The following is an 18452-nucleotide window of genomic DNA, read 5'->3' as shown; positions in this document are numbered from 1 at the left end:
TTCTGAAGGGCTTTACAATAAATAAATGTTCAATATTTATATATATATATATATATATATATTTATGTGTCGGCATGTGTGTATATATAAATATATATATACATATACACATGTGCACGCTGAATTAGAAGTTTCTAGTCCGTTTATTTTTTAAACCATTAGATAAAACTGCTCGTGGGTGACTTTCAAAGCACTGCATCCCTCTCCCCTCCCAAAAACTGGGAGACCTTCCTGCGAGGTGGAAGGCGGGAATTCCACCGTGCGTGGATCCCTCCTCCTCCTCCTCCAGCGTTACCCAAAACCTCCAGAATTGTACAGCAAATAAGAAAACGGCCAAAAAGAGCCAGTTCACTTCACTTTGCACGGTGCCATGAACGCCCCGTCCCTCCCCGTGCCCCCAAATCAAGATTATTTGATGCCAACGAGCCAGGCTGGAACTGCAGGTTATTTGTTACCAAGAAAAAGCAAAACAGATCTTTTCTCCTCCCAGTAGATGCACAGGAACAGCTTCAATTAGTGGCTACTGTTTGTGTGTGTGGGGGGGGGAAATAACGAAACTAAACAAAAAAATAAGGAGAAAAAGGCTTTGAAAAATAATGGTCCATCTTGGAAAATTGCTCTCATTTTCCTTGCTGATTTCCACTAATGGTGGAAAAATTCCTCTTTTGAGAAAAAGATTGAATGGCTTATACAAAATCGATGGAAATTGCCGCTGGACAACGAAAAATTGCCACCAAAAATCAAATTGAACGCCCTCCACACTCCATTGTTTCCTTAGGAAGCTTCGTTGAGGCATCCACTGGGCTGCTTCCAATCCGTTTTTTATAACGAGTGAAGAATATTGTTGCATCAAGTCCTGGATTGTGAGTCTCCTCTTCCAAGGAAAAAACAAGAAAAGCTGAAGGTTGTCATCTGTTTCACAGCACTGGGATTGATCTACCACTGCAGTCAAATTCCGGCCTTCTCTGGCCACTTTACTGTGTGTCTGTTGGTTATTCCAAATCCAAGAGTTTGCCTTTTTGAAAGTACAGTTCTCGAGCTAGTGGTTAAAAAAAAACTAAAAAAAACCAACCAAACAAAAAAAAATAATCTTAAGGTCGTAGGGTTTCCATACAGCTTGTGTCATGTACCACTGCCATGGTTGGGAGAAAATGGAATGATGACCTAGGAAAGGAAAAGTCAACTCCTCCAGAGGTCTGATCCAGGCCCAAACTGCTGCTGTACAAGGCAGGCCAGCCCTGGGTTCCAAGAGGCACTTGGATTTCTCTTGTCCTCCTCAAAAAACACGCGTCCAAAATTCAGCCGGCATAAGACTAAATATAAAGTTCCAGATCCAGATTCCTGAGGCGGAATTACCACAGGGCGAATATTCCATCAGCAAGAGGTGGGAAGAGGAGACGGAAGAAAAAAATCAATCATGCACAAAAATGAGACCAAAGTATCTAGTGGTTCTTAAAAAAAAAATATATATATATAATAATTAGATTTAAGACAGAGATAGTGCTAAAGAACCTGCATTTGGAGGAATTGTTTTAAATAAAGAATATGTGGTTGGACTGGAGGGGACAGGCACGGTTGGTTTTCTACTTGTCTTCCCAACCTCTTTCTTGGATACGTTTCTTGTCTGCAGCGTGGTGGACCCACAAGTTTTTGGGGCTGTACTTGGTGACGACACACGTGGAGCTGTCACTAAAGAGCTGACCCTCCCAGTGGGTCTCTTTGTCAGAGCCTTGTTTGCTCCCTGTGCAGAAATTCCACTGGAAGAACCACCAGGAACCATCATTGCCCAACACCCCTCTCTCCAGTTTCAGGAGAGACGAACGATCTCTTTTCGTGCCGGAAAGATCTTTCTTTTTGTACCTGCTCAGCTCTGCAAGCAGCCAGAGAAGCTCCAGGAATAAAGTAGTACGGATAATTTATGCCAAAGAGAATCTGTCAGCCCGGGCGTTCATGGAGGATTGGTGAAAACCACCAAGATGTTCCAAGGAAAAACGATCCGTCAAAACTGCGTGGACGACTAAGGTGAAGGTCCACTGGTGTCTAACCCCAGTGGGACAGGCACTTATTTCCACATGGTTGGACCTCATCGGAATTCAGTCTACAGGAAAACAACACCAAAAAAAAAAAAACAAAAACCAACGAAAAAAAAAACAAAACCAAAAAAGAAAATAAACCAAAACAAAACAGCAACACAGCTGGGTCACCTGTACCCTACAAAGTGCTCATGTCTCAACACAGCGTTCAGATCCCAGAGGGTCCGTCAAACCCTGTTTGTCTCCGTGCGCGGTTCTCCCGCCGCCGAGGGCTCCCCGCCGGGCAGCGGGAGGGTGACGACGGCCGGGCCCCCCCCGTCAGTCCTTGCAGGTGTAAACCTCCTCTCTCTGGGTGCACTGCTTGCACTCCACGTAGCAGCACCACCTCACCTGGCACTGGCACGGCCGCGTCACCACCCGGCTCTGCGTGTTGTGCCCCCGCCCGCAGCAGATGCTGTCGCAGTTCTTGTCCTTGTAACACTTCCTCCCCGAGGTGCCCGGCGAGTACCGGCTCATCATGCAGAAACTCGGGGAGTCGTCGATGTACACGAGGTCTGTAGTCCTTGGGATTTGATCGCTGTGCCCGGGGATGGACTTCTTGGGCGGGGAGATGTCCCCTTCCCCCGTGGCCTCGTTGGTGGTGCTGCCCACCTTGAGGGACGTCTCGTACTTCTGCTTCAGCTGCTTCCCGATCTCGTGGAACGGGGAGAGCTGCCTCCAGCACGTGCGGACGGTGCAGGACCCGGACACGCCGTGGCATTTGCAGGTTGTCTCCACCCCGGCCTTGATGACCTGCAGACAACACATGGGCCCCAAGAGACAATCAGTTATTGGGGAAGGAATCAAAACACCAACCACATTGCTAGAAGACATTTCAGGAACACACCAAGCCGATGACAATTCAATATCTATCTGCTGGAAGAGGAGAGAAAAGTCATCCTCAGAAATCAAGACACCAAACAAAAAAAACCATTTGCTAGAAGAACATTTCAGGAACACACCAAGTTGATGACAATTTGAAATCTATCTGCTGGAAGAGGAGAAGAAAATCATCATCCTCCAGGAAATACTTGTTCTAGAAGGGTCCTCGATTTCTAGAATATGACATTCACCTGCCAGAACTTTGCTTAATTGGCTAATTGACGGTACTAGAAAGGTGCACAAAGGTTGCCCAGTGCTGCCACTCATCACGTGGGCAGAGATCTGAAACTGTGATGCAACTGAGAGATTAATATATATTTTAACACTTATTTATCTATGCCAATAATAACAGGTAGATAAGCTGTAGTAAAAGTGGAAGGAGTCGGTTTAGTGGGTGTCACCTGCTCCAGAACACAAGCATGGGCAGCAGGAACCTTCTCCACACCACAACAAACTGGAACCACCTTAAACTCAAGCAATTTGCAGCACAGGCTCAGTGAAAACATGGTTAAGCTGTGCTGTTCCCACCAGCAGTGACTGGGCTTAACATCCCACACAGCTCACTTCGTGACTGAGGAAAAACATTCATGTTGCTGAAATAAATATATATATATAAAAATATATAAAAATATGTAAACCCTCGAGAACAACAGCCTGAATCACCATCAACAAAAGCAGCTGCTTCCAAAACATCCAGGGAGCTTCCACCACTCCAACCTGTGTCCAGGATATTATTCCAGACTGTGGCATCATGTTCAAAAGGACTACTGAGTGCAAGGCTTAGTTTCATATCCTTTCTCAAAGAATTGGTTTTATTCATTTTAAAGTTCCAACTCTTGCAATGGGCGTTGTCATGAGGAATAAGACTCATCTCTCAAGGCCCTCAAAAAAGAGAAATAATTTGTTCAAAATATCCAAAAGTAAATGTGTATGTCTAATTTATTCCCAAGACAAAAAGAAAGGGGAGTCTCCACGGAGCAAAATGTCCAAATCTTGCTTGGGGAGAGCTTGCATGGGAATGGTTCTCTTCAGAGCACCACAAAATGTGAACAGAGAAGAAAGATCAGAGCCAGTGGAACCACAGTGTTCACACATGAGATGGAGGGAACAGAGAGACAAGGCTATTTTCAACAGGAAAAGCAGCACAGGGAGGAGAAGCAATATCGGGAAGGGAAGAGAAAACAAGGAGAGAGTCAATGGTTCTTGACCTTGGAGAGAGGCAAAGGTGGTCACAGCCCCTGGGTGCTGTAAAGGACCCCAAACCCATCAACTGACTGATGCTCAACAGAGAATCCTATCCTTTTCAAATGAATTATTCTTCAAAAAAGAGGTTTCACAGCAAAAAAGCACATCCACCTCCTTAGGAATGGCATTGGAATGTCCCAGCCCACCTTCCACAGAGAGGGATTTACACCTGGGATTTACACCTGGGATTGTTCCATGGGCTCCATGAGAGCAGACACATGATCTGGACAGTCACAGATAACCTGCCTTCTGTCCACAGATTATAAACTGATATTTATAGTTCTGATTCTCCCTTCCCCCCTAAAATAAGTTGCATTTTGACTTTAAATGGGCAAGGTACAACCACCCCCTAAAATAGCAGGTAATAAGGGTTTGTTTTACAGAGCTGGCTCCTAACAAGGTCCTGCTGGAAGTGCCCTTCCTTTGGGCATCTGTGGCATTTGACAAAGAAGAAAACAACCTCCCCCTCTGCCCATTGTGGCATCTGCCCACGTTGTGGCCTCCTGACAGCACAGGACTGGCTCCAATCCACTTCCTGACCATCCGGTTCTTAATGATTTGGCTGCAGGAATCCTGCTGAGCTCCATGTGCAAATGTGCAATAGGTCATGGACTCGGAATTGGGGCCTGGCCCAATCCTGCTATTCCAGAAACATTTTTAGAAAGACAATATGCATCGCAGAGCCCGGCCAGTGGTCACACTTCATTCCTGTGACAGCCAAGACCTTTTCAAATGCAACCCAGTAATCCACAGTAGCATTCAAACGAGTGAGGGGTTACAGAGAGGGATGTGTTGCTGCTTAGAGCGCTCAGCTGGGCCGGCCTGGTTAAGGGCTGTCACGCTCTTGTGTGCCAAAGTGTCTGGCCAAGTCCACAAGAAATCCCACAATGTCAGACAAGAGTGTACAGAACACGTTTCAACACCGAGAAGGGGGGAAAAAAATCCAGCCCTCGCCCGCACGGTCCCTCATGAAAAGTCACATTTCACTGCCTGTCCAGAAGCGAGAGCTGAGTTCATGTGAAACAAAGCTCCTCCACCTGATTTCACACCCAGATCATCAGCAGAAATTGCTGAGATCCTTGGAGAAGGGCTGCACACTGTAGCCATTCATCAGCTCAGGCTTTTCTCAACCCTTCCACCCCCTCCTCGAAGCATCTGCATCTGCTCCACCTGGGGAAGGAGACCCCTACCATTGTACAGGAGATGGGAAAGCGAGGAACCAACGGGAATTGGCTCAGCTGGCAGACAATCTCCTGGATTTAGAGCTGATTGAACAGGACAGGGTCAGGAAATTCAGGAAAGGAACCTGGAGACAAGGCTGTTCTGGTCAGGAGCCACCTCTCTCCAAAGCTCTGTGGGAGAGCTGGCATTGCTGCCAGGGCATCCACATGGGGCCGGTAGACAGGGCACAGCACGTGTTGGAAAACCAGATCCTGATGGATTGGCAGCTGATGGATGGAGTCAGGAATAAGCATGTAGGTTTAGGCACTTGAATCACAGCAGCCAGCCAGGGTTGACCTCACTGAGGCAAACATTTTAAACACCTACACTTGAGGAACACCTCTGAACTCCCATCTGACTCAGCAGAGCCAGAGCAGGGAGAGGATCCTGCAGCGAGGCAGCACCTGCTCCACTGAACAGCTCTCCAGGCTCCCACCAAGTGTCCTCACCACATCTCTGCTCCCTAACGAGAGCCTGGGGACCCAGCTCACACAGAGGCACCTCAGTTCAGCCATTTCAACCTGTGAGAATCCCACCCTCTGGGGTGAACTCAGGTGTCTAAATAACACCACTTCAAACAACGCTACTGAAAAACATCGCTCTTCACCACCAGCTGCCCCTCCGGGGGTCTCTGAAAGGGTATCCATGTGCATATTTAGGCAGATGAACCTATTCTCCTCATCTGGGCTCCAACAAAGCCCCTAATGAATCATAGCCTGGTTTTTCCTGACTCACTTCTAGCTCCTTGTTAAGCTGGGACAGCTTTGGTGTCATGCCCTGGTGGCCCAAAGCATAAAAGGTTCCCATTGTCCTCGTCCTCATGAATGCCCCGGTTCATGAAATCCAGCGCGCGGGTTTTCATACGGCCACTGGGCGAGCGTGGGCCATCCCAACCGCCCCATAAACCCGCTCCTGGAAGGACTGGGGAATGACTCAAGAATGTTACGAGGCAGCAGGAGTGAAAATCCTAGAAAAACCTCCTGCCCAGCAGCCTCCCCTGCTGCTGTCAGTCACGATGCAGCTCCCGCAGGCGACGCCTGACGGGGAACCGCTGCCCACGGGCCCCAAACCACCCACGAGCCAGAAGGAGTCTTGGCAAAGCCCTCCCGCTTCTCGTCTCGCTCCCCAGCTTCCACAGAGACCTTCCCTCCTCTTGTTGCAAGCTCCTGTCACAGGCACTTAAATCCACCTCGTTTCTTCAGGAAGCAGAGCAGGGCTGATCCAAGTCAGCAGGTTGCTTGGAGCAGCGCTGGAGAAAGCTTTCCTGGCTGGGCCCTGGGACAAATGAGGAGATGTCTAGAGCATGCTTTCAAACCTGGAGGGGCTTCCAGGACAGAATAAAACTGCTTTTATTACCCAAAAAGTCCTGGGGAGATGAGGCAGAATAAGATTTTATTATAAACTTATAATTTTGTGTTGAAGGTACCTCATAATAAGGTAGTTCCTGCTTTCTTTTCATGGCATATCGTGGCTCAGAGCCAGATTTACTTCCATCCTACACAGACCTGAATCTCTCCTGAACACAAGGCATCACCACTGAATACTCACTTCATCCACACCAAGGCAGTGGCCACCTGGAATGCCTCTGTTTTCTCACAGATGTGAGGCAGAATGAATTAAATTAAATCCAAAGCACAAAATATTTCATGCTCCCTCTGGTCCAAACTCCACAGCTACCACACAGCAGCAGAGTTGTAACTCAGAAGTAGAAGAAATAAGGAGTATCCTTTGAGTTATATGCTGTAAAGAGCTTCCACCATGACAACAAAGCCAAACAAAGACAACTAGCGGGTCAGGGATAGCATCACACACGGAAATTATGTCCTCCCTCTCTCCTCTGAACAACCACCTGGTCTGGTAGCCTCAAACAGAGTAGTCTGGGAGGGGAATGAAGCTTTTTGAGCTAATTAGCTTGACTTAGGAACACACATTCCCATTGATCTCGCTGTGAGAACACCAAACACCGAGGAAAACAAAGCCAGACAGAACCATCTTTCCTGGCGTTTGCTGCTCCGAGGAAATTAGATAGGGCTGCTGGACTGGCTGCCCAAATGGCTTTACAAGAGCCATGGGGAGAAGGGATCACAGCAGAGCATTGCTATGCAACATGTAATCCTCCCTCCCAACAATGGTTTCGCTGCGAAGCTCAGACTAAGTGCCCCCGTCATGATCAGTCTCAGACATGCTGCAACACACAATTTCTCAGTGTTTTAGCCGAGGACAGATTCCCATTCATTCCCAGCTGGGTCACGGGGCCCCGGCCGTGGTTTTCAGACAACGCTCTCGTCTGGGCAGCAGCAGTGGGAATTCCTGGGTTATGGCTCCGCTGTCGTCACGGCCGGGCTGCGGCTCCCAGGCTTCCGACCATTCGCTATGGTTTGGGGCAGAGGAGGGAGCGTTGAGCAACTCCCCCCCACACACACCCCGGAGCCAGCTCATCCAGGGAAAAGCCTGCCCCTGCTTCAGAAAGGGCTTTGGGATGCTCCTCCACGAATCAGATGCCTTCCCATCCCCTCCTCACAGATCCCTCTCCGATTTAAATAGGCTTAGTCATTCCCTCAGCCCGAGCGTTACTGTTTGTTTGGACAGCGGCCACGGTCCCCACACAACCAGGAGACCAGACTTGTCCCTTAGCACTGGCCAATGCCTTTGGCTGGATTAGAAGCTTTCCCTTCTTTTTCCTTCTATCTTGTTAAAAAAAAAAACAAAAACAACTTCTGAGCCCGTTCTCAACTTGTTTTTTTTCAGAACAATTTTCCCTTCTCCACCACCCTTCTTTCTTCAAAAATACAGGCACTCATATTTTAGGGACATATGTATTAAAATACAAACATTTAAGCACATTTAACCCTACTTAAAACTGAGAATCTTAGAAGTGTTTTTCCCCCCTTTAGTATTCCTAATGTGCTTCACATCCACATAAACAATTAACTGGAAACACTTATGGACAACAGCAAGTAATTTTTTCCAGAGTTTTGATTTCCAGCCAGTGTCAGCCTGAAAAGAGGGGAAAAATCCAGAAAGCATTCCATGGGCATTCCTACCTGTCATAACCTGCAGCAATTAATACCAGTGGTGGCCCTGAAAACCGATCTGTACATCGAGCCCAGGGCTCGTCTCAGGACGTTATCTTCTAGGTTTGGTTTGTACCTTGGTAAACATGTGATGGGATTTCTCCACTGCAAACACAACCCTAAAGAAGCTGCCTAAAGGATGCATTATGTCTCCCTTTTTTTTTTTTTTTGCTGCAGCTGTTTTCTTCTGCTCTCTTCTTCGTCCCAATAGTAGTTATTATTCCTCTTGTGGGTGGTGGAGAAAAAAAACCCATCGGTATTAACATTTAAATTTGCCTGTTATACAAACTCTGGAATTCGACTGGAATCATGTTTACTGGGAGGAACTGGATGGGACTGGATGGTCAGTGCTTGTAAACACAGTCTCTGCAACAGGAGACCAGGGTGCAAGGCTGTGCTTTTGCTACGCCTGTGTGTGACCTTTAGTGAGTCACTTAATCTTTCGGGGTCTCAATTTCCCCACCCTGTAAAACGGAGATGCAGAAATGAAGAGGGTGCTGGGCTCTGATAACCTGTTATGTGATAGCTCATGAAGTTCCTCAGACAGATGATAGCTGGGCAAACATCTCCCTGATATGGAGAGTCCGTCTCCAGCACGCTCAGCCCCTCCAGAGAGATCCCTGCCAGCACTGCCGGGGCGGGGAAAAGCCATTCCTTGCACGGAATTCCAAAATAAGCAAGTCAACAGCAAGGAAAAGTCCATGCGCCTCTCACTATCCTCTCCAGAGCATCCCATGCGGTTCAAGGTATAAGTTGTTTCGGGTATAATGTGTCTCAGGGTGGGTCTGCACCCAAATCCTACAGCAAGGCAGACAAGGATCATGGCAGGGGGTTGGAATGAGATGATCCTTAAAGTCTTTCCCAACCCAAACCACTCGACTATTCCATGATCCTTCAGAAACACAGACCAAAACATCCTGTGCAAAACCAACCAAACCTCATGAAGGGAACCAGTTTCAAAGCAAGATATTTCCTAAAGAGAGATCTTTTTTTTGGGGGGAAAGACTTTTTTGCTCTCCATTTCACTGCTCAAAGGGAGACCTTTTTTGGGGAAAAGTCTTTGTTTTGTTCCCCGTTTCTGCCCTCCCATAGTTCTGCCCTCCACACTTGTGGCTCTCACGGGTCCTGAAGGCAAAGGGTTGCGTCCCTCCTTCTGGAGGGAAAAAGGAAAAAGGGAATGAGAACAGGATAATTTTTTTCCTTGGGTAACAGCAGCCCCCTTTAATAGTGCCCCTTGGATCTGTAAGACATGCTTGACCAGACATACCTCTGGAAGAGGTCAGCACTCCTGGGATTAAGAAACTTAGCAACGCTCCAGAGAGGGAGTTGGAAAGTCATGTTTAATGATACTTTGCTGAGAAACTGGGCAAATTTAATTAAAACATCACTTACTCAAGCCCAGTGGAACTAATTGAGTGCTCTAATATTCCGACTTTTCATTAATGGGTTACAAAAGAGGGCTGCACTTGTGTGTACAAGGGGGAGGAAGCGGGGGGGAGGATATAGAGAGAAGATGAGAGGTTTAGCAAGGCTGCCTGGGCTTCTTTTAATATAACTAAGAAACTTCACTGCTGGCAATGGGGCTTTAATACAGTTGGCTTCTCACACCACTACCACCCCCTCGACACACACAACCATCTCCCCCCCAACACACACCCTCTCCACCCAGGACCCCTCGGAAAGAATGGTTGGATGAGAAAGAGTAGATTTGGCAAAGGAAGGGAAATTGCTTTTTTAATAAGTGGTCTATTCAGAGCTCCTACTTTTCAATAAAGAGGAGGCTGGAGAAGTCCTGGTCTAATTACCTCATCCTCACACCAGACAAGCTCGCCCTTTCATTAACCACTGAGCTCATATCATATAACGTGGTGAGCCACCACGGGCACAACATGTCCAGTGATTAGTTCATTGGTGGCAGCAGAATTACAGGCAGCCCATCAAGGTTGTAAAAAAAAAAAAAGCAGAAGTAAAATCATAATTAAATGAGAACTTCCACCAAGAGACACTAAAACTAGGCGGGATGAGATAATGTCACCCTTCAGAAACACACGGATTGTTTGCTGGGGTGACACCATGGAGAAACTGCTCTGTTGACCAGAAGGTTGGTTGCCAAATTACTCAGTTAAGCACAGGTCCTTTTTTTTTTTTTTCTGCTGGGTCTCAAGGGACTATTTGTATGTTTTGCCACGGTTGGGGGTGATTAGATGGGAAAAATGACATGGGAGAGACCACCAATGGATATTCCTCCACTCCCTTGGCGAAAACACACACACAACGATCCACAGGCTCTCAGTGCTCCAGTTCAAAATTGTTCAGCTCCAAAATGGCCCAAATCAAGGCTATCTGCACTCCTGTATTGCCTTTGATCAAATCCATACGAGTTACTGTTCGAACAGCCAAACTGGGTTAGTTCAAAGTGCTTTCAGGCTGTCGTAGTCGCCAGGTTAGCAAATCCCGCTCAAACGGCTGGAATGGCAGGAGTTATGGATGGGCAGCTCCTTTTGAAGACAGACAAGTGGAGAATTGTATTTAACCCGCCACCTTCCTCAAGGAAAATATTAATAAGTTCAGCAAGGAAAACGTGGTAGTACCTGGTGAGCAACCTCATCCTCCAACACTGCACTCGCAAGTGGGACCAGGAGGAAAGACACGGGTGGAACCTGATATTAATCTACACCCAAGTGTAGATTAATCTACACCCAATCCACCAACCACACCAAGAGGGTCAATGCTCAGGCTTCAAACTGGTTTCAATTTTGGAATCTGAGGGAAGCACTGCCAAGTTTTGAACTTGCAGTTACAAAACGAGTTTTGAGTCGTCATTTCTGATCACCTTAATGACACCAGATTGTGCCAGTGGTTTAGGTCCACATATCCTGACTCTACCAGATCCATGTTCTCCTGATCCTGAAGCGCCATCCTCCTAAAAACTTCCTTCTCAATGTGAAATGCATTTGTTCTGTGCCTGGTTTCATGGTGCTGGTGTGGATCTGGTGCTTGGCTTGTCCTTCAACCAGAGCGTGGTCCAATTATTCCAGCAGCACAAACAGAGGAATCATTTCATCTGCTGCTGCCAACAGGCAAGGAAAGCTGTCAGGCAGCAACACCAACTCGACTGACACGTTGTGGGTGGACAAAAATAGGAACAGTGAGTGGATCACTGACCTGCAGCAAAGGTCTTTGACTTGGATTGCCAGGAGGGCTCTGAGTGTCTGGACAACCGTCACAACTGTTACTCAGCTGTTTAGCTGCAGATATTACACTGAGAAACCACTGCCAATGACCAGAGCCCGACTGTGCCAAAAAAAGGGGAGGCAGAGGATGCTGGAGAGTCCTGCATCTTCCCCTGGGAACTAACTTGCAGTGGGATCAAGAAAGGGAAGGAAGAAAGGGAAGATTCAAGCCCTCCAGCTCATTCTTGGAGTTTGTTTAGCTCCAAGTGACATAGTGTAGAGCACAGGTGATAGGTAAGGACACCTGACCTAATTCCAAGACTGGTCTCAGCCACGTGGGCATCCTGACTGCAGCTGCTGGGGTTGGGAACACTGGGAGTTGGGTCAAATCCATTGGGCAAGATTTTTAGCCCCACCACTATTGGTAGATATTCATGGAATTACAAGAACATGCCAATGGCACCTAAAGCCACGGTTTTGATGAGACTGTATTATCTGCCTGTGGAATGGGAGGAGAGCCAGGACATCTCACAGCAACATCCAGCATGAAATCACAGCCTCCATGGACTACCCTCCATTGTCAATCCCATCAGCTACCCAGCCAACTCCAAAGAGATGGGACAGGCCCTCAGGAACAACCAACCACAAGGACTAAAAGGAACTTCCATCATCCTGCAAAGCCTGTTTCACACGTCAAAGAGCTGCAGCGGGAGTTCACAGACACTGAGCCCCTTAATCCAGAGCAGAAAAGCTGTCAGCCAGAACCAGACAGCAGCTAAATCCAGGATGTTTCTAATCCTGATCTCGGCACTGTCCAGGAGCACCTGGTAGTGGGGAGAGGGGCAGACTTTCTGCTGGCCAGCCCTCGCTGGTGGCATTCCCCGATGGCCCAACTCTGTCGCGAGGAATGACATTTTCTACATACGCACGGGAACAACTGAGCTGGGGTGGCCATTCCTAGAATGCACAACTGGCTGGGTTGCATTTGCCTGGGAAACTGGAGACCCAGGTCCCCCATCCCAGCCCCAAGCCCGCATCCAATCACACAGACAATAACAAGGCTCGAAGGCTATTTCTGGCCTTACAGTATGTCCCCCTCGGAGGTTGGTGCGGTGAAACCCTGATCCTGAGCACCTGTGCTGGCCAATCTGAGGGATTTTCGTGTTTGGGCAACTCTAGGTGCAGCCAAGCAGATCATGGGAGAAGGTGGAAAGCCCCTTCCTCTCCCCCTCCCCTTGCTGGGATGACCCAGCAATTGCAGACACTTTGTCCTTTACATCAGTCGTAGAATACCCTGAGTTGGAAGGGACCCACAAGGATCACTGAGTCCAAATCCTGGCCCTGCACAAGACAACCCCAAAAATCACACCATGTGCTCAAGAGTATTGTCCAAATGTTTCCTGAACTCTGGCAGTCCTGCAGGGGGGCCCCTGGGCAGGAGGGTAAAGCCTCGTGGGAAGAGCAAGGTGTAGAGGGCAGGAAGTCCTCCAGCAGAGAGGACAAGGATGGGAAAGGAAAAAGGGATTTGACACCCAAGCACTGTCACCTGCAAACACATCAGCTCTGGGTGACATGGAAGATTTCTGCCAGAAAACAAAGCTGAAGGGTCTGAGGTCAGTCAGAAATTCATCTGTCCACCCTGGTCCCCTGCCAGGTTCTCCAGCCAGCATTAAAGAAACCTGGCCATGGAAATGCTCTACTGTCCACGTTGTACTGAACTGCTCAAGAAAAGTGTCCCCCAACCTGTGTTGCAGCAGCATAAATCCCTTCCTCCGTGTCCTACCTCATGTAAGCCTGAAGAACCCGTCTTTCCATCCCTTTCTAGTGTAAGCCCTGTTTTCCTTGTGGAAAACCAGTAACCCTTATCCCCACCTCCTACTTCCTAGACCCGGGCAGTCCCATTCCTTCCCCTCTGCTCCCTCTCCATCATTTCTCACAACTCTCAAAGCACAGCGACAAAACGAGGGCACAGCCCCACGAGCGAGACCTCACCCTTCCAGAAGAAGGATCCCTCCATGCGTTCTCCATCCCACACTCCTGCTCCCACACCCCGAAGGCAGCCCCTTTATCGCTCCCCCCCCTCCAGACCCCGAGCGGCCTCCAACGCACCTTCATGCCCACCAGGTTGTTGTGGAAGTCCACCCGGGCTCGCAGGTCCTTGTTGGGCTTCCTCCCCAGGAACTCCTTGACGAACTTGTTGCTGTACTTGAGGTTGTCCCCGCAGCCCCCCCACTGCCAGGCCTCCCTGTTCTCCAGGTCGGGCGCCTCGTCGCAGGTGCAGCGCTCCATGCGGCCCGCGCTGCACGCCTTGGCCATGGCGTGGGTCAGCCCCGCCGAGGAGATGGCGTACAGGAACGCTGTCTCCTTGAAACCTGCAGCGGGGAGGAGGGAGAGAGGCTTTAGTTGTGGCTGGAGGAAAGGTTAGAGAAAGGAAAAAAAGCAGTAGGATGCTGAGGGAAAACCTGTTGTGAGAAGAGCTTGAGTTGTGTCATGGAATCACGGGGTGGGACCACAGCGGGGCATCCGGGCCCACCTCCCTGCTCGAGGAGGGTCATCCCACAGCACATGGCGCAGGATTGTGTCCAGATGGCTCTGGAATGTCTCCAGTGAGGGAGGCTCCACGCCCTCTCTGGAGGACCTCTTCCAGTGCTCGGTCACTGCACAGGAAAGAAGTTCTTCCTCATGTCCAGGTGGAACGCCCTGGGCATCAGTTTGGAGATGATCTTTAGGGTCCCTTCCAACCCAAACTATTCTGGGATTCTATGAGTCTGTGAAAGGTGTTTTTTAAGGACAGCACTTGGTTCTGGATTTCTGCAGTTTTGACTCACTCAGAGCTCCCATCCCATCAAATGATATCATCCTTTTCCATGCACTGAGGAAGGAGGAAATTCAGCCCATGTTCTCAGCCTGTGAGGCATCAGTTTCTGCCCATTGCCTCTTGTCCTGTTGCTTGGCACCACTGAGAAGAGCCTGGTCCATCCTGTGACACCCTCAAAGCATGTTAAGCTCTACGTGCATCATTGATAGTGAGGAGGACACAGAGGGGGCAAGGAATGTGTGGAGGTGGCAAAAGCAAGAATTAAAGGACGTGAATAAAGTCTCTGTGGTTGTCACTCTGTGCACAGTCTGTGCCTGGAAACAGAGCTGAGCAGGAGTTGTACCACCCTGGGAGTGTCCAAGGCCAGGCTGGACAGGGCTTGGAGCAACCTGGGATAGTGGAAAGTGTCCCTGCCCTCGGAAGGGAGTTGGAGTGAGATGTTCTTTAAGGTCCCCTCAAAGCCAAACCACTCCATGATTCCATGAAGGGTTGGACAGGCCATGGAGGTATCATGGGACAGCAATGCTGCTACCAAGGGGACACCAAAGGGCAGGAACCCAGCACAGATTCCAGTCTCATACCTGGGGCAAGAACCACGAGTGCTCCTTGTTCTTCCCTTTCTCCCTGAAAAAAAGTCACTGGGTCCTACTCCAGTCCAACAAAATTACCAGAAGGCACCTGAGGGCTGGGACCCCAGCACAGCACCTCACTTGAGTGCCTCAAAAAGCAGTTTACACCTCAAACCTTCCCTGCACAACCCCCTTCTTTACACCTCCACGCTCACCTGCAGGGATGTGACAGCATCCACTCCCCTCACCAGTTTAAGTGACACTCAGAGAGCCCCAGGATTTCAATCCAAATCGCAAAAGCCAGAAATAAAAAGCAAACATGGCAGTATTTATAGCTGCCCATTCTCCGGCCATGGAAGCCGTAAACGACTGCATATTTGAGATGCAATTCCAGCCCAGCTTTGGATGGGGCTCAAGAAATCCCCCACTCAAAAATAACACAAGTGGCTGGTGCCAGTAGTGGATATATCTGTGAGCTGGTGTGTCAACCGAGGACATGCAGAGACACTGCCAGGTCATTTTTGGAACTGTTCCTTGAGAGGTCCATGATAGTCCAAGCTCATGGGGCACTTCCTGGCCCATTCCCAGAGCCTGCCTTCCCAAAACACTCCCAGGTGCACAAGGACTGATGAAAATCCAGCCCAGGGGACTGAGGTTTGGTCCTCCCAAGGGTTCTGACTCAAACCAGACTGTGGTAGGAATTATCCAACCGTTCTACTGCTCACCTGGAAAAGAGGAGCAGGAACCTTTTCCTCACTTGAAGGAAAGTTAAAATAAAAAAGGCTCGACTCCACACTCACTGAGGACATTTTAAGGACTAGTCAGGGTTGGGAAGCCAAATTCAGAGTTTTTCCATCTGTTTTTCCCCCCGAAGTTAGACCACATCCTCTGACACCACAGAAACATCTCCAGCATTGCAAACACTCTCATTGGAACTGCTGGGAGAATCCTTTATTTTAATTCACACACCAAAACCTCATGGATTCTGAACTCCTCTGGGTAGCAAATGCCTTCTAAGCAGCTTTCACCCTTTGTAGGGTATTTTTTCTAGGTTACACCCTAGATCAGCCTGCTTACATGCCTGTCAGAGGGATCCCACTACTAAAGACAGATGTTCCCAAGCCTCTGTCCTCCTGGACTGTAGAATTGGCTTCTTGCCACTGTGCTACAAAATGAAGAGTTCCCAGTGTGCTGAGAGAGTCCTGAATGGAAAAGGGTGTGTGAATTCTCCTCTGAAGATCTGAGACACTGCAATCATTACATACTTTGGGTTAAAAGGGACCTTTAAGTCCATCTTGCTCTAACCCCTGTTGCCACAGGCAGGGACATCTTTCTCTAGACCAGGTTGCTCCAAACACCATCCAAACCATCCTTGGGCACTTAAGCCCCAGTAAACTGCCTGGATGTGGTTTGGTTTATTAGCCCAGATGCACAACCTGCCTGAAGAGCTCCTGACTGGAAGCACTGGATTCCCAGTGGGTGTGAAAACGCACCTGTGCCACCACAACAGAAATCCAGGAGAAACGGTTCATCTGCCAGGTTCTCCCCTTCCATCAACCTCCACCCATCAGCCTGGGCTCTGCCCTTCCCGTTCTCCATCCCTGGAAGCTCCACAGATTCCCAGTGCCCATCTCATCGCCGCGGGCATCGTCCCACCCACACGGGCAGCTCTTCCAACCAAACTCCACGTGACATTTGGCTCTGGACAGCCCCAAAGCCATCTCTGCCACGCACTGTTTGATTGCACCAAGATATTCTGTAACAAGATAATGAGCTCCAAATCAATGCAGGCATTCTAACCCCCTCAGCACTGACAGCCTGCAGGCCGCAGCTATCCAGTTTCAGCCATTTCCAAAATTGTTTGCCAGGATCCAAAGAGGATAACGAGTCCCTCAAACAATCCCCTGTTATTTTAAGAAACGGGCTGCATCAGCCCAAGCTGCAAACCAAGCAGCCAGGCTCTTCTGGTGACCAAGTTTAAAACTTTCTCCCTCCGCTTTTAAGTGAAAAAAGTGGTTCGATTTTTGGTTTTGGGGTTTTTTTTTCCCCCCACCTCTTTTTCTTTACTCCTTAAGAAACTGCTCCTGGAGGAGAGGAAACAAGCCCACCCCGAATAGCTGTGCCTGAGAGGGTGATACATGTGCCTCTTTGCCCTGGGGTATCACTCGCTGCAACGCTGAACCAGGAACCAGCAGCTCCTGGAGAGGAGGAGAAAGATTTACAGGGCAGGGTGTTGCTCCATGGAACAGCACCTGAAGGATTTACAGCGCTGGTGGAGGGCAGAGATGGTGCAGGGACATAAAACACGGCAGAACGAGACAGCAGGCAGAGCCCTGCAGCCCTCAGGGCTGTCATTTATTACCCGGGTCCCTGACAAGGGGTGAGACCAGGGGGGTCCCGACGGTGTTTTGAGGCAGCTCAACTTGGGGCTGCTCCTCGTCCAGGGCTGCCCAGGGGACAGGCCCGTCTGAAGGAACAAGCTGTGGCCTCCAGGTGTCAGCATGAGAAAGTGCTTGGCTTTCCCAAGGCACCACTAATCCAGGGACTCCTCTGGCATGCGGGGATATTTTTAAACGTCTTGCAGCTCTCTGGCTCTTGGACCTCTTGGGTTTCATAAGGACTTTCCTTGTTTCCACCACTCAGTGACAGTGCATTAGTTAAGCCCTGGCGCTTCTGAATTACTCCTCCTCACTAATTAGCGAGGGAGGGAGCCCTGCAAACCTCTGCTCTTGTCTTTAAAGACATCAGCCCCCGGGTTTCCAGGTCCAGGTCCATCTCTGAGTGTGGGACTTTCTGGAAGTCACTAAACCCCTCCTTTTTTGTCTGTAAAATGGTCCTGCTGCATTTTAGCTGCAAGCTGGAAATAACAACGGGATTTACTGGGAGGGTGGGGGAAACTGGACTGTGTGAGACAGCACAAAGGAAGGAGGTAAAAGTACCACCTGATCCTCCAATATTCAGATGGTCACCTCCATCTGAACTGCTGAGAGGAGATGTGGGAATTACCCTCCACACACAACCAGGAGCTTTTCCCTGGGTAGGGCAGTAACAGAACACAAATATTCACAGGCTTTGCCCTGTGCTATGATGGGGCTCCCCTTGTCCTCTCCCCAACAGGACAGCACAGAACAGCCTGGTTGGCCTTGTTTCCCTTAAGAAGGCATTTTCTCAACTCCCTTCCTGGAAGAGTGACATAATATATAGGAAAAAAATAAAAAGGGGGGGTGGAAGAAGAGGGGGAGAAAAGAAAGAAGGGGGAGAGAAGAAGAGGTGGGAAAAGAAGAAGGGGGAAAAGAAGGAGAGAAAAGAAGAAGGGGGGAAAGAAGGGGGGAAAAGAAGAAGGGGGGAAAGAAGGAGAGAAAAGAAGAAGGGGGGAAAGAAGGGGGGAAAAGAAGAAG

The 18452-nt window shown here is 49.1% G+C and overlaps 1 protein-coding gene across 1 annotated transcript in view; it reads right to left on the bottom strand.

Moving 5' to 3' along the window:
- Window positions 1-2148: 2148 nt before the first annotated feature.
- The window catches only part of WNT9A (Wnt family member 9A), a 57537-nt gene continuing 41233 nt past the window's right edge, over window positions 2149-18452 (bottom strand). Inside the window, exons 3-4 of the mRNA XM_017830002.1 lie at window positions 13777-14039; window positions 2149-2825 (exon numbers count right to left, since the gene is read on the bottom strand). Coding sequence (XP_017685491.1) covers window positions 2352-2825; window positions 13777-14039 — 737 coding nt within the window. The 3' untranslated portion in view covers window positions 2149-2351. The remainder of the gene's footprint in view (window positions 2826-13776; window positions 14040-18452) is intronic.

This window comes from Lepidothrix coronata, unplaced genomic scaffold (genome assembly GCF_001604755.1).
Source record: "Lepidothrix coronata isolate B3197 unplaced genomic scaffold, Lepidothrix_coronata-1.0 Scaffold173, whole genome shotgun sequence".
NCBI classification, from domain to species: Eukaryota; Metazoa; Chordata; class Aves; order Passeriformes; family Pipridae; genus Lepidothrix; species Lepidothrix coronata.
This window is presented reverse-complemented; position numbering and strand designations above follow the sequence as displayed.